Source organism: Lissotriton vulgaris, chromosome 7 (genome assembly GCF_964263255.1).
Source record: "Lissotriton vulgaris chromosome 7, aLisVul1.2, whole genome shotgun sequence".
In the NCBI taxonomy this organism is placed as follows: Eukaryota; Metazoa; Chordata; class Amphibia; order Caudata; family Salamandridae; genus Lissotriton; species Lissotriton vulgaris.
In genome coordinates this window covers 198,901,408-198,917,851 of record NC_141695.1, presented here as the reverse complement: position 1 = coordinate 198,917,851, position 16,444 = coordinate 198,901,408, and the positions used below count along the sequence as shown (strand labels likewise).

The following is a 16,444-nucleotide window of genomic DNA, read 5'->3' as shown; positions in this document are numbered from 1 at the left end:
TTCGGATGGGGCATATTTGGTTTGTCAAACCAAATGTTGAGGTCACCCAGGTTGGAGTGTAGTGTTATCAGGTTTGAAACAGTGTCTAGTAGTGCGTCTGGGAAAGTTGCCTTGTTAGCTTGATATCTGTAAAGGAGCAGGAAGTTACAGGAGGAAGACTGTGTAGGATTGCATATGGTGAAAAAGGCCTCACAATCTTTTATGGAGACATCATCAACTTTAGTAATATGTAATGTTTGCCTGAACACAACAGCTAGGCCACCTCGTTTCTTGTCTATACATTTCAGGTGATCGTTTGATAGTCTAGAAGAACGGTTTAAAGCAGGAGTGGAGCCATATCATCTCCCAGCCATGATTCAGTAATGAATAGTATGTTTGGTTTTGCCTCCGTGAGGAGTTGTGGATGTGATGTTTGTTCTTATAGAGCGACCGAGCATAGCGACCGAGCATTTATTAGTAGACCGTTTAGAGAATATGCTTTGGAAATTGTGTGACTTTGTTTTGTAGAGGAGTGAGCAGTATTTTGTGGACTTGCAGCCAGTGTCATTAGTGTTGGTATTAGGTATATGAGGATAGCAATCCTGTAGCGTTTCTGTATTCTGTTCTTCGCCCAGTAGGCTAAGAAGTTATTTAGATTAGTTTGCGTGCGTAGGTGGTGGAGACGGGGTTTACATGTGAATGTAGTACTGTAGATTCACATGCGCCCCCCCGCTCCTCCACAGACACCTATGGTTGTTGCAGTTCTTAACCATAATTTCATATGCATGGACATTTCTTAACTTACACTTACTTATACTTATACTGCATTTTTACCCTCCTGTTGGAAAACAACGTAGCAATGGAGTCGCTGTCCATGCGTGCTATTACCAAGAGGAGTCACTTTGCCTCGTGACTCGAACGACTTCTTAGAAGAAAAACAACTTTCAAACATCCGGACCCAACACTACATGACAGAAGTATGCAAAGCATGTGAATCTACAGCACAACATCCCAAGAACAAATGCTTACAGGTTAATTAACATAATCCTTGTCCGAGGTGGCAGGTTGTCACTCCGACAAGGTACAGTAAATGCATGCATTTGACACTGCTAACTAAACAATTTAAATAGAGTGTCCCCAGCTTGATGGACCTGAAACAATTCAAACTAGTGAATCTATAAAAGGTGCCAGTGCTGGATAATCCTTATCAGAGGTGAGTAAATTTTTGTTCTCCAGTATTATCACTTTAGGAATATTGGTAAATAAAGTGGGAAGACCTACCTGATCCTCTCTTATTTGTCTTTTTATCTCCTGAAACTGTTTGCACTCAACGATCAATGCTATTGTTTGCAGGCTGTAATACAGAATCCTTTCAGCAATGGCGGTAGCCCAGCGACAGACACAAGTAGTGGGGAGGCACGATTTGCTTATTTTCCCGCTTCCACTGTGGGAGATGCTACAGCAGTGTCTGTACAGACTACAGATCAATCACTGGCTCAAGCAGGAGGTGAGACTTGATACCGGCTGTTTAAATATTTGTTTTGCAGGAAATGTTGTTTAGGCAACTTTTTTAACCTATTTATTTATAAAGCATATACAAAATATGTTTTGTTTTTGTTTTTGATTTGGTAATGCCAAGTTGAAGTAGTTTATTAGTAAGCTGCATAAAACTCGATCCCCTGTAAAGTTGAGTCGATGAATTGAGAAATCCCTGTAAAATAAAAAGTAAAATCTTTTGTTCGAGGCATATGAGCTTTAGATTACACACTGTGCATAGATGGCCACCTAGTGTTGGGCCCGGATGTTTGCAGTTTGTTTTTGTTCTAGAAAGTCTTTGGAAGTCACAGGATAGGTGAATCCTCCTCAGTTTTTTTCCGTCACCGGGCTCGGATGTGTTTCCAGCGCTCAGTGTTGGAACCGATTTCCTTCGGCGCGCAATCCTCACCAGCTTCGACGATATCGTTTCAAACGCGTTTCCAGTCGACGCTACTCTTCAACTCCGTAGTCTTCGATATCGGTCGTCGACTAAGGCCTTCGGGCATACCTAGGCCTCAACTTCCAGCTCATGGAAAGGACACCATTTAAAAAATGTCCTCTACGTAGGTCGAAGTTTCCCCACACAGAGCTACATGAGGTGTGTAACCTTTGCCTCTCACCGTAAGACGAGGCCAAAGACTGTTCCGCTTGTGCCTCTTTCCGCTCCAAGACGACGATCCGGGACCGCAGAGCTAGGAGATCAATGGTTCGTTCATCAGCTACGATTCCAGACGACATCTTCCAAGAGGGTGTCGGCGTCCCAGAACAGCAGCATGGCATCGAGAGCAACCCCGAGGCCGAAGATTCCGAAGTCGAGGACATCACTCCAGCACAAAGGGTCGTAAGTAAGAACGTCGACCCCGACCCTTCCTCGACACATTCAAAAAAGGCTTCGGTCACATCCTCGCACTCGGGCGCACACAGAGACATTGCTGCCATGCCCCGCCTTCGAGCTCCGCTAAGAAGCCCACTAAGCCTTCTGGCGACTCGGGCCCGAGTCAGCCTGCCCATGGTGCACGCACACATCTACCTGCACCGAAAAAGATACCATTGTCTGCCTCCATATCGACATCGAAACAATCGGCGCCGAAGCCTATTGTTAGCTCTTCGGCACCGAAACCACACTCTGACCCAAGCAAATCTGCTTCGAAGCTGAAAAAATAATTGGAGCCGAAAAAATCACCAGAACCGAAAACATCATCGGACCTGAAAAAGGCACATACTTCCCCAGCTAAAAACACTGCCAAACAACAAGCTTCAAAGCCAAAAGAAGCTCACAGCTCGGTGCCGAGAAAGCCCTCCGCACCAAAGGGTCTGCCTCCTGCAGAGGACTTATTTCATCAAGACCCTGCACAAAAGACTTTTGGTTAAGGATCCAACCACTGGTCGACTAACTCTTAGTTCAAAGAAACGACCACTGGACACACCTACACCTGCCCCTCATCCAAAGAAGGACATCGCTACCTCTCCTCTAAGGATTCCTTCTCCTCCTCCTCTCTCTCCACCTCCACATATATCATCACCGCCTCCTCCCCTACCACAGCACTCCCCTACACCTTCTCCCATAGCAGATGATGACAACAGGGATGATAGCTCTGATGACACAGTGGGTTGTGCAGATGGTGAGCCACCAGATCAGTCTATTCCTCTGGGCTTGCCTGGCCCTTGGAATGATTATAACACTCCAGACGTCCCTCAAGATGACATATATCCCTGTAGGCCTTCCCCACCAGAAGACACTATGGGATTTAATCCGCTAGTACACAGGGCTGCACAATATCATAGGGTTGACCTACAACACTGAACCTGTAGAAGAAGACTTCCTAATGGATACCTTTGAAAACGCACAAAGGTCCGCATCAATTTTACCCATGCTTAAGGGAGTTATTGAGCTTGCTCCTGAAGTCTTCAAAGACCCAGTTAGAACTCTGGACATCAACCCAGGAATAGAGAAGAAATATAAAGCTGCTCCTTCAGATCCAGCATATATTAAAGGCCCAGCACCATTAGACTCTCTTGTGGTCTCTAATGCACGCAAAAAAGCAAAATCACAAACATCAGGTGAAGCTCCCCCACCAGATAAAGAGTCTAAGCTCCTTGACGCATCCTGTAAAAGAACTGCATCTCAAGCAGCAAACCTATGGCGTATTGCCAATACACATGCATTATTGGCAAGATACGACAGGTCACATTACGATGAATTAGAATCATTAATGCAGCACCTCCCTGATAAGTATAAAAACGGGACAAATGAGCTTATCCAAGAGGGTAAAAACATCACAAACACCTCTATTCGTTGTGCACTAGATGTAGCAGACACTGCCTCCAAAGCAATTAATACCAGTGTTCTGTTGCATAGACACGCATGGCTATGCATTTCAGGGTTCAAACATGAAGTCCATAGTGCCATACTTAACCAGCCCTTTGATGAGCAACACTTATTCGGACCTAATGTAGATGTATCCCTTGAAAAGATGAAAAAGAATACCGATACAGCCAAATCCATGGGAGCCTTGCAGTCGCAGGCTCCCAGGCGCTCATTTTGCCGCTCATCTTACAGGAACGCCACCAGGGGATACTCTTCAGACACACCCTCTACTTCTTAAAAAAGCCCCCACACGATCCACCTATAGTAGCGGCTACCAAAGAGGTGGTTACAGAGGTAACAACAATAAGGGCAGAGGTAAAAACAACAACTCCCGCTCTGCCTCCACCTCTGCCCAATAACTTCCCTCCCCTTCCCCCGCCGCATTCCACTCCTGTCGGGGGAAGGCTACAACAATACCTGCCAGCCTGGAAAGACATCACATCAGACAGGTAGGTGCTACAAATAATTCAGTCACGTTATTGTCTCGAACTAACATCTACCCCCCAAACATACCACCCAGACAGCATCCAATGTCACAAGAACATTTGATACTGCTCAGACAAGAAGTTATATCCCTCCTGCAGAAAAATGCAATAGAAATAAGACCACTGCATCAGCAAAACAAAGGAGTATGCTCCCTGTATTTCTTAATTCTAAAGAAGGACGGATCTCTAAGGCCTATTCTAGACCTCAGACTCCTAAACCTGTACATACAATCAGACCACTTTCATATGGTCACACTCCAGCAGGTCCTTCCACTCCTTTTAAAAAAAAACGACTTCCTTGTCACAATAGATCTCAAGGACGCCTACTTCCACATTCCTATCCACACAGCGCACAGAAAATATCTCCGATTTTTACTAGACGGTCAGCACTACCAATTCAAAGTACTCCTATACGGAGTCACAACAGCACCAAAGGTGTTTACCAAATGCCTAGCGGTAGTAGCAGCACACTTAAGAAGACAGCATATTCACGTCTTCCCATATCTAGACGACTGGCTCATAAAGGCCAGCTCATACAGCCAGTGTGTACAACACACTCACGCCACAATTCAACTACTCCACGACTTGGGATTCACAGTGAATCACACCAAGTCACATCTGCAACCGTCCCATGTACAACAATATCTCGGTGCTACAATAGACACCGAATTAGCATTAGCCTATCCATCTCCAGCCAGGATAACAAGTGTACAAACTCTCCTAACAAAATTCAAACCGCCAAGCGCTTCCAGCTAGAGTGTTCATGCAACTCATAGGAATGCTGGCATCTTGCATATTCATAGTACCTCAAGCAAGACTACAAATGCCTCCACTTCAGGAGTGCTTAACACTTCAATGGAACCAGGCTCACGGTCAATTAATAGACCTAGTGTTGGTAGACAGTCGGACTCATCGCTCTCTGCAATGGTGGAGCACCAAAAACCTTTCAAAAGGCCGACCGTTTCTAGAGCCAGTTTCTCAAAAAGTCATAACAGCGGATGCATCGCTCACCTACTGCATCACACCATGCAAGGCAGGTGGACACCACAACAAAAGTCACTCCACATCAACCACCTGGAGTTACTAGCTGTATTTCTGGCCCTAAAATCATTCCAAAAGCAAGTATCAGGCAGCGCTGTCTTAGTCCGCACAGACAATATGACAGCCATGTACTACATAAACAAACCAGGAGGAACACACTCTCTACAGCTCTCTGTTAGTCCAGACAATATGGAGATGGGCTATACCACTAAAGATCTTTCTCTTAGTCCAACATGTACCAGGAGTACAAAACACCATAGCAGATCTGCTAGGTCGACAAACACAGCAGATCCACGAATGGGAACTTTATCCGCAAGTTCTTCAACCATTCTTTCAACTGTGGGGGCAACCTCAGATAGACCTCTTCGCTACCCACGAAAACGCAAAATGCCCAAGCTTTGCCACCAGGTATCCACACCCCCTGTCCAAAGGCAATGCGATATGGATGAACTGGTCCGGAAAATTTGCATACGCTTTTCCGCCTTTCCCACTACTTCCGTTAGGGGTACGCAAACTACAGCAACCCTAAGACTCATTCTAGTTGCTCCAACTTGGGCCAGAGAACCGTGGTACACCACACTGTATATAAATCCAGACACTGGATACAAATCAAGACACTGGACATATTGCAGCAAAACCAGTGGTACCATCCTCTAAAAGAAAGATAGACACTGGATAGATAATCCCTCCTAAAAAGGACATGGTTACTATTTCTCCTACCCATCCACCCTCTTCACCAGTACATATTGTAACACCAGCAGACCCTCTAGAAATCACACCACAGGGCTATCCACCTACAGATCCTGATGCAGGGAATGGGATGACCCTTATGGACAACCACCACCAGATCCATGGGATGATTACAATATAGATCCTTCTACAGATACAGACCCAGATCTATACCCTGATAAACCTTTCCCTCCTGATGACACCTCATACCAGGAGGTAATTGCCAGGACCTCTACATACCATGGAGTCACTTTACATAAGGAATCTTTGGAATAAAATGTCTTATTCAAAACATTATGGACCACACATTAGACAAGACAATCATTACTTAAGTTAAAAGGTATGATGAGGCATGCTGAGGACATTCTTAAGGATCCAGTGAGGGCGCGGATTATAACACCTAGGGTGGATTCAAAATATGAACACCCCTCTCCCCCACCCCCCTCCATCTGACCCAATTTTTATTAACAGACAGCTTACTTTAGATTACTTGGTTCTGTCCATTGCTGTTAAGAGCAAATTCACAAACTACAGGGGATGCACCACCTCCGCTCAGAGAGTACAAGCTAATAGAGGCCTCGGGTAAGAGTGACTGGCGTATAGCCAATACACAAGGTCTTTTGCCCACTGGAACGAAATGGAAGACTAACTTCTAGAAGAACACAGAAAAAGAGGGCAGTACCTAATGCAAGAGGAAAAACTAATTTAGAATTCCTCTATTAGGTGTGCTCTGGCTGCAGTATCAGCAGCATCTAACGGAGTCAAAACTAGTTTTCTCCTCCGAAGACACGCATGGTAACAAATCTCTGGTTTTAAACCAGAAGTACAACAAACGATACTAAATTAACTGTTCGACAAGGAACATGTATTTGCTTCTCAAGTGGAGGAATCACTAAAAAAATGAAAAAAGATACAGAAGTAGCTAAATCTATGGGGGCACTACAGTCGCTCTCTAACAGAGGTTCCTTTCGCTGCTCATTTTAAAGGGGATACAAAAGGGGGTGGTGATGGACGGAGTATCTGAACCAATCAAGCACTCCCACCCAGTCAACAGATCTGGGTTTAATCCATCACCATTCTTTAGCCCACTCTGCCACCCCAGTTCAGACATGGCCATATGCAAATCTGTCTGACCCTTTGCCTCATGGGAACAGTCCAGCCCGAACTGCCAAGCCATGCCTTCCCTGGACCGGAAACAAGCTTCCTAGGACCGGTTTCAGGCATTACCTCCGTCTTCAGCCAGGCTTGCTTGAATCCAGTGGCAAAGTGTGCAAGGGACTCGCGTCTCAGCATACCCTGCCAACTTATGGCGAACAAAGCGGTACAAAAGGGGGTGGTGATGGACGGAGCATCTGAACCAATCAAACACTCACACCCAGTCAACAGATCTGGGTTTAATCCATCACCGTTCTTTAGCACTCTCCACCACCCCAGTTCAGACATGGCCATACGCAAGTCAGTCTGACCCTGTGCCTCATGGGAACAGTCCAGCCCGAACTGCCTGGTCCTGGATCAAGACCACTCCGCAGGGAAGGCTCCAAAAATACTTCCACAGATGCCAACGCATCTTCCTATAAACCACAGAATCCACCCCCCCCCCCCCCCTTGCCCCCCCCAGCCCCCACACACTCTTTTACAAAGACTGTTACAGAGGGAACAATTTTAAGGCCGAGGTAGAGGTACCCTAACATGTGCCTCTCCATCGCCCAACAAACAGCAACTTCATAACAATCCCCCCTCCCCCCTCATGCATGATTAAACATGCATCCTTTACAGGAATGGTTAGCACGACCATGGAATCAATCATAGGGTCAACTAAAATATCTAGTGTAGGTAGACAGCCACACCCATCACTCTCTGCAGTGGAACACCCACAACTTGTCAAAAGGGTACTCTTCATCGACCCTATTCCAAAGTCGTGCTCACAAAGAATGCAACTCCCTTCAGGGTGGAGTACCCATCTACAACTTCTAACAGGTCAGTGTCTCTGGGACGTCAAAAACAAAAGTCTCCACATCAACTACCTAGAGCTTCTAGCTGTTCACCTAGCGCTCAAAGCATTTCTACTTCATCTGATGTGGAAAGTTATCTTAGGCCAGAGGGACAATATGACGGCTATGTACTTTGTACAAAAACGGCTCTCCACAATTATCATGCCTCTCTCAGACCATTTGGCTTTGGGCAATACATCACAAAATCTGCTTGCTAGCAAAACACCGTCAGGGACGGACAACAAATTTGCCGACCTCTTCAACAGGATGTGGCAACAAGTCCACCTACAAATTCTCCTCCTGTACTGTCACAAATTCCGGTTTCCACAGATAGATCTCTCTCCGCAACAGCAGAGAACTCAAAATGTTCAAACTTTGCCTCCAGGTTCCCACAACCTCTATCCAAAGGCAATGCCCTATGGATTAATTGGTCAGGGATAATTGCTTACGCTTTTCCGCCTCTCCCGCTTCTTCAATTTCTGGTTCGGAAGCTCAGACAAACATCCCTCACCCTTATTTTAGTGGATCCCACATGGGCTCGTCAACCATTGTTCTCCACACTTCTAGAACTCTCAGTAGTTCCACATGAGAAGCTTCACCTCCCCAGAGACCTTTTAACTCCGAACCATGGTGAAATCAGACATCCAGACCCCAGGGAGCTCAACCTAGCGATTTGGCTCCTGAAGTCATAGAATTTGGTACTTTAATTTAACACCAGATTGCATGACAATTCTTAAAGTAACAAAAAAGCTTAGTACTAGAGCATGCTATGCAGCAAAATGGAAAAGGTTTGTTATATATTGTAATAACCAAACCATTGATCCATTAGATGCTTCTCCACAAAAAAATCATTTATCTATTCCATCTACAAAGTGCAGGCCTTGCCTACACATCCATGCGTCTACACCTTCCAGCAGTAGCTGCATAGAGTCATAACAGACAACTCTTTTCTCTACTAAAAGTACCAGTGATTAAAGCCTTTACTGAAGGCCTTAAAAGAGTAATGACACCAAAAGTGCCACTGGCACGTGCATGGAACCTTAATATTGTTCTAACCAGACTTATGGGTCCACCTTTCGAACCATTGCACACTTGCCCACTGCAGTTCCTTTCTTAGAAAGTAGCTTTCTTGATTTCTATCACTTCTCTAAGCCATGTCAGTAAGCTTCAGGCACTAACTTTAGAAGAACCATTCTTTCAACTCGATAAAGACCGAGTGGTTTTTCGAACTAATCCAACGTTCCTTCCAAAAGTAGTCTCCGCTTCCATATTAACCAATCAGTTGAGTTAGCTGTCTTCTTCCCTCATCCTGGTTCAGTAGCAGAAAGTGCACTACTTACATTCATTGTTAAGAGATTATTGTATTATATTGATAGAACATTTTTTTGCAAAACAGTTTGTTGCCTTTGCTCCCCCTCATAAAGGAAAACCTATATCTAAATGTGGTATTTCTAGATGGATTGTTAAATGTATCCTAACATGGTATATTAAAGCCAAAAGACTGTTAATTGGATCCCCTAGAGCACATTCTGTTTGTAAAATAGCATCCATGTTCTTGTTGGGTAACATTACTATAGCTGACATTTGTAAAGCAGCTACATGGTCTACACCACACACATTTACCATACATTATTGCGTGGATGTATTGGCCGTGCTAAAAACACTTTTCAAACAACTGCAACTTCCACTGCTTAGCCACCTCTTTTGGAGGGTACTGCTAAACAGTCTATGCAAAGCATGTGTATCTACAGCACATATGCCTCAAAGGGATTGTTACTTACCCTATAAGCATTTGTTCTTGGCGTGAAGAGTTGTAGATTCACATGTGCCCTCCCTCCTCCCCGGACACCTGTGGTTGTTGCAGTTCTTATTATTTACATTATATATACATGGATATCTCTATACTACACTTACTTACTCCATTCTCACCCTCTTGCAGGAAAACAATCAAACAATGGAGTCTATGCCCATGTGCACTACACTATCACCGAAAGGAGGAGTCTCCTTGCCTTGTGACTCAAAAGACTTCTTCAGAAGAAAACAACTTGCAAAAATCCAGACCCAACACTAGATAGCAGGAGACTGCAAAGCATGTGAATCTACAGCTCTATATGCCAAGAACCGATGCGTGCAGGGAAAGTAACCTGGGGCCGGATGTAGGTGGCAAATACCGTTCTTTAAGGCCCATAGGAATCAATGGGCAATACCGATTCGGTATTTACAGATTCGGTAAATACCGAATCTTAACGATTCGGTATTTACAGAATCTGTAATACCTACATCTCCCCCCTTCATATTTACTGACTCTTAAATACCGAATCAGTAAAATTCGCTATTTAAGAGTCGGTAAATATGAATTATCCAGTATTAGGGGTGTCTTTCATAGATTCACATGCCTGAATCATTCCCCGTCGTCGAGACGGGAGCCTCCGGTAAATAAAAAAGTAATGTCCATAGACATACATAGAGAAAAAGGGTCTAAGGGCCTCCCCTTAGTAGCCTTTCCTTGTCCTTATGTAAAAAGGACCAAACTCTCACAGTCAGCCAATCAGCTCCGACCTCCCTCTAGAACCTTCCTGGGAGGAGCCTCAGTCCCTCAGATTTTCTACCGCACGTTGTGCTAGGGAGTCTCCAGCCTGAGCTCTCCTCAGGATTACTCAAAATCCATCAAACTTTCTTGGAAAGTGTTCTCTGAACCCTCAACTCTTCAAGGACTACTTCACTACACTGTCTTGACAGTAAGTGTGTTTTTTCCACTGCTTCTTCCATGTCTGACTCGAAGAAGAAAGCCCTGTTCAGGGCCTGCTCTTCCTGTAGCAAGAAAAGAATCCATGTGGATGATCAGCACGACCTGTGCTTGTATTGCCTTTACCCGGACCATGTCTCAGACAAATGCAAGATTTGTAGGTCTTTTCCAAAAAAGACCGTGAGAGATAGGGAAGGTCGCCTTCTTATTTGGCTGGACAGGCTTAAGGACAGAGACAATCTGGACTCCTCTGTGAGCAGTGTTTCCAGGACCTCAGCTGTCTCTCAAAAGAGGCCTAGGGTGTCTTCCCCTGGCCCCTCAGACACTCCTCCTACGAAGACCCACAAAAAGTCTTCAGAGGCGAGATCTGCGACATCTTCAGTGTCTGCTAAGGAGGATAAAACCTTTAAGATGCCTGCTCCGTCCTCTAGACAAGCCCAGAGGACTACCTCAGTCACGACCACAGTGTCTACCACATCAGCGTCGTCGCCTTCAGCGACGACGACGACTACGTCCTCCTCATCTTCAGGTAGACCTGTTTCTTCTATTATTCTTCTAAAATCTTTGTCGACGACAAAGACCATGTCGACAACGAAGACTACACCGTCGACGACGCCGTCGTCATCGACGAGCCCATCGTCGTCGAAGGCGCTACAAAGGATCCCACCGTCGACGACGAAGGTGTCGACGAGAGACTCGACGACGAGGACGTCGTCTACGAAAGCACCGTCGACCAAGATCCCATCGCCCACTCCACCGTCGACGAGGACCTCGTCGACGACTCCGTCGACGAAAGGCTCGTCGTCGATGACCCCGTCGACGAAGACTCCGTCGACGAAGGACTCGACGACGACGACACCAAAGACTCCGTCGACGAAGGACTCGACGACGACACCGTCGACGGAGGGCTCGTCGTCAAAGGGGGCACTGCCGGAGCCATGGAAAAAATCGAAACTGGTAGAGGTATCGACCCTGATGCTGCCGCCGTCGACGGTTCCCTCGACGACGACAGGCTCTGATGTGCAGTCTGGCAAGCCTAACAAACCACAAATTACCCCGGAAACAACGTCTCCGAGCAAAGTGGAAAAGCAACCACCTCAGGAAATCTTCCAAAGCGAAGAATCCGAAGAGGATGACCATCTGGATCCCGCTACTTCGGTCTCGCACCTTAACATCAAATGCCAAAGCACTGATGAGGAGCAAGAAGACTTCACCTATCAGGAACACTCTGTCCATACTAGTGTCCGCACGGAAGTCACCCCCATGATATGCTTACGGGCGACCCTTGTTGATGACTTAAGATTCCTTGTACAAGATTACAAGCAACGCTTTCCAGAGGCGGACAGAGGCGGTCAAGCGCCTAAGATTCATGCGCCTGAGGACAAGGGGAATCAGACACCTACAGTCCAAGTACCAATGTCCGCACCAAAACAAACTCCGCATCACCCTCAAACCCACCATGACGTCCAGCCTCAGGTGGTGGTCTCTTCGGACGATGATGAGGAGGAGGAGGAACTAGAGGAAGGAGAGGTCCAGGAGGTACACTCGGACCACTCAGACCAGGATGAAGAGGATGAATATGTAGCATCATCCCCAGCTTCACCACAACCACGTCAAGCGGACTCCCCGCCTGTGGACATTGCCGGCTTCCGTAAGCTTGTGGAGAGAGCAGCGAAGAGATTCCATATGGCTGTGGAATCAACAGAAACGGACTGTTTCTTGCACGATTTTAAGGAACAGACTCAAAAGTCCGCAAAGGCTATTCCAATTATAGAATTTTTGTGGGAACAAGGAAAGAAATTAATGCTGACACCTGCTTCTGTACCGGCGGTTGTTCCACGCCTAGACAAGAAATACAGAGCACCACTTACTGCGGCGGCTTGCCTCAATGGTCACCCCAAACCAGACTCGGTGGTGACGCAGGCGGCCACGAAACACTCCCGCAACCCTTCCTCACCACTGTCCGCTCCCCCGGACAAGGAGGGCAGGAAACTTGACACGATTGGAAAACGTTTCACATCCACATCGGCCATGACCATCAAGGTTGCCAACTCCATTGCCTTGTTGGGGCGTTACAATCGCCAGCTCTGGGAGGACATAGCCCCTTACGTGAAGGAACTACCTGACGCAGTCCAGGGTGAGGTGAAGGCGCTCCTGGTGGAAGGTCAATCTTCAGCAGCGGAACTAATTGACTGTGCTATCGACGCAGCCATGACAGTCTTCCATCAACTTGCGGGGGCTGCAGTCCTACGACGCCAAGGATGGCTGAGACCGACATCATTCCGCCAGGAAGTACAATCGAAGGTTCTGGACATGCCCTTCGACGGGCAACTCCTTTTTGGAGAAAAAATCGACGAGGCACTGCAGGCCATTAAGAACGACACAGACACTGCAAGGGCACTGGGCACTCTGCAGTCCAGAAACCAGTCCTTTCGGGGCAACAGATCCAGAGGACAGTCCTCTTATCGAGGCTCCTATCAGAACAGGTCCTCGTTTTCATACAATCACAAAGGCCAATACCCAAACAAACAGCAACAAGGCCGCAAGTCTTCGTTTGGAAGATCTAGCTACAGAGGTAAAAATACCAAGAGGGGCGCTGGCGGCCGCCAGTGACCGATTACTCCAGCCAGTCCAAGCACCCTCTCCATCCTTTCAAATTGGAGGAAAACTGACCCATTTCCTCACCAATTGGCAGTACATCACCACGGACCGGTGGGTTCTTCAAATTATTCGATTCGGCCATTCTCTCGAATTCACCTCCATCCCTCCCAATACCCCTCCACGCAGACGGACGCACAAACACCCGTGCCTGCTTCTCAAGGAACTTTCGACAATGCTACAGAAAGGGGCAATCGAAAGGGTGCCGGCATCCTCAAAGGGGAAAGGATTTTACTCCCACTTCTTTCTTGTACAGCAAAAAGAGAACAAGTGGAGGCCCATCCTGGATCTCCGGGCGCTCAACACCTTCCTACGGAGCCAATCGTTCAGGATGGTGACGATTCAAGAAATTCTGGGCATTCTAGAGAAAGGAGATTTCATGACATCATTAGATCTCCAGGATGCCTACTACCACATCCCCATCCTCAGAAATCACCGGAAATTCCTGAGATTCGAGGTGGCGGGCCGTCACTATCAGTTCAAAGTCCTGCCATTCGGCCTCAAGTCCGCGCCGCGGATTTTCACGAAGTGCCTTGCGCCAGTGGCAGCCTTCCTGCGTCAACTGGGCCACCAAGTCTTCCCCTACCTAGACGACTGGCTGGTGAAAGCACCCTCACCTAGAGACGCAGTCACATCCTCCAACGCCTGCACCAATCTCTTTCAGAGACTGGGATTGACGCTCAATCTCAAAAAATCCTGCATGGTCCCCGCAACGAAAATTACCTTCCTAGGGGCCACATTGGACACAGAGTGCACAAGAGCCTTCCCCTCGAAGGAGAGGACGGACAAGATCTTATCCCTGGCCACGGCTGTGGCAGCAAAAACGCACCTAAAAGTTCGGACTTACACCTCCCTCCTGGGGATGATGTCTTCCTGCATACTCCTCATCCCGCACTGCAGACTCAGAATGCGGCCCTTGCAGGAGGCACTCACGAGCCAATGGACTCAAAGTACTGGCTCCTTCGAAGACATTATTCGGATCACACCAAAAATGTCCAAAGCTCTGCAATGGTGGAAACGTCGCCAGAATCTAACTGTAGGGTTACCGTTTCTCCTTCCAACATCACCTCTAGTGATAACCACAGACGCCTCCCTAGAGGGATGGGGCGCTGTTCTCCAGGACCTTCGGATCAGCGGCAAATGGGACACTCAGGAAAAATCGCTCCATATAAACCTTTTGGAGCTAAGAGCCGTGTATCTGGCTCTCCAGGCCTTCTTGCCACGCATCCAGAACTCCCCGGTGCTCGTCAGGACAGACAACACCACGACGATGCACTATCTCAACAAACAGGGGGGAACGCGTTCGCTCTCTGTCTCACGCGAATCGCAAAAGATCTGGAACTGGCTAGTGCTGCACGGAATCCCGCTCAAAGCGGAATATGTCCCAGGAAAGGACAATACCATCGCGGACGCCCTGAGCAGGCAAAAATCCCTCTCCCACGAGTGGGAACTTTCAGACAGCGCCCTCACTCACATCTTTTCTCTATGGGGAGTCCCGAACATCGACCTCTTTGCCACCAAGAGGAACGCCAAATGCCCAAGCTACGCAAGTTGGCATCCCCAACAAGGATCACTAGGAAATGCATTTTCCATCGGATGGTTCAGCGCCTTTGCATACGCTTTTCCTCCATTCCCGATGATCCCACGGCTCCTCAGGAAGATGAAGGTGGAACCCTGTACTCTGATCCTAATTGCCCCGTTCTGGCCGAGGCAACACTGGTTCTCGGATCTGCTTCGACTCTCCATCAGATCACCGATTCGCCTGAAACAACACCCGAACCTCCTGACGATGTCCAACGGGCAAGTGCAGCACCCGAACCTCCAATCGCTCAAATTATCAGCCTGGCTCCTGAGCACAGAGAGTTCGGTGGCCTGAATATCCCACAAGACTGCAGGGATGTATTAGCCAAAGCAAGGGCAGACAGTACGAACAAAACCTACACTCTCAAATGGAAGAGGTTCTGCATTTGGTGTTCCGACCAGGGCCTACGGCCCCTCGCCATCACCCCTGAACAGATATTACCATACCTCCTGCATTTGGCTCAGTCGGGACTGGCGCATGCGTCCATCAAGGTTCACCTGGCGGCTATCTCGCGGTTCACCAGAACTGTCACAGGACCTTCTCTGTGGTCAAGTCGGCTAGTCAAGCAATTCCTCAAGGGGCTATACAGATCCTTTCCGAGGCCTCGGAAAGTACCTCCTACATGGCAGCTTAATCTGGTACTCAACCAACTCATGCGTCACCCGTTTGAGCCCATTCATCGGGCATCTCTTAAACACATCTCATGGAAGACAGCGCTCTTGCTCGCTCTAACATCTGCCAGAAGGGTTAGCGAGCTGCAAGCTTTGTCCATTCAGGAACCATATATGCAATTCAGACATGACAGGGTGATACTGCGACCAAACCCTAAGTTCATTCCAAAAGTACCTTCGGACTTTCATCTCAATGAACCAATAGTCCTTAAGTCCTTCTTTGCCAACCCTTCAACAGCAGCGGAAAGGTCGCTGCATTCTTTGGACCTTATGAGATGCCTAAAGTTCTACCTGGACAAGACTAAGGCTCTCAGGAAATCTTCACAACTGTTCGTGGAATACAGCAGACCACGAATGGGCCTGCCTCTCACGAAGCAAAGCATCTCCAGATGGATCTCCTCTGCGATTTCATTCTGCCACGACAAGGCCGGCCGGCCTTTGAATGATCATGTTACTGCTCATTCCACCAGGGCAAAGTCCACGTCAGCAGCACTGTTTGCTGGAGTGCCGATCCTGGACATCTGCAGAGCGGCGACCTGGAAGTCACCGCATACTTTCTCAAGACACTACTGCCTGGATATCGAACTCCAGAAAGATGCGGCAGTGGGCCAGGCGGTGCTTCGCCATCTCTTTCAGTAAGGTGAGCCTTCCTACATCC

General features: G+C 47.5%; 1 protein-coding gene across 3 annotated transcripts in view; it reads left to right on the top strand.

Moving 5' to 3' along the window:
- USF2 (upstream transcription factor 2, c-fos interacting) overlaps positions 1 to 16,444 on the top strand; it is a 203,705-nt gene that overhangs the window by 69,608 nt on the left and 117,653 nt on the right. For all 3 annotated transcript variants that reach the window (XM_086929938.1, XM_086929939.1, XM_086929940.1), the window contains exon 5: positions 1,333 to 1,486. In XM_086929938.1, the coding sequence (XP_086786064.1) occupies positions 1,333 to 1,486 (154 nt within the window). The remainder of the gene's footprint in view (positions 1 to 1,332; positions 1,487 to 16,444) is intronic.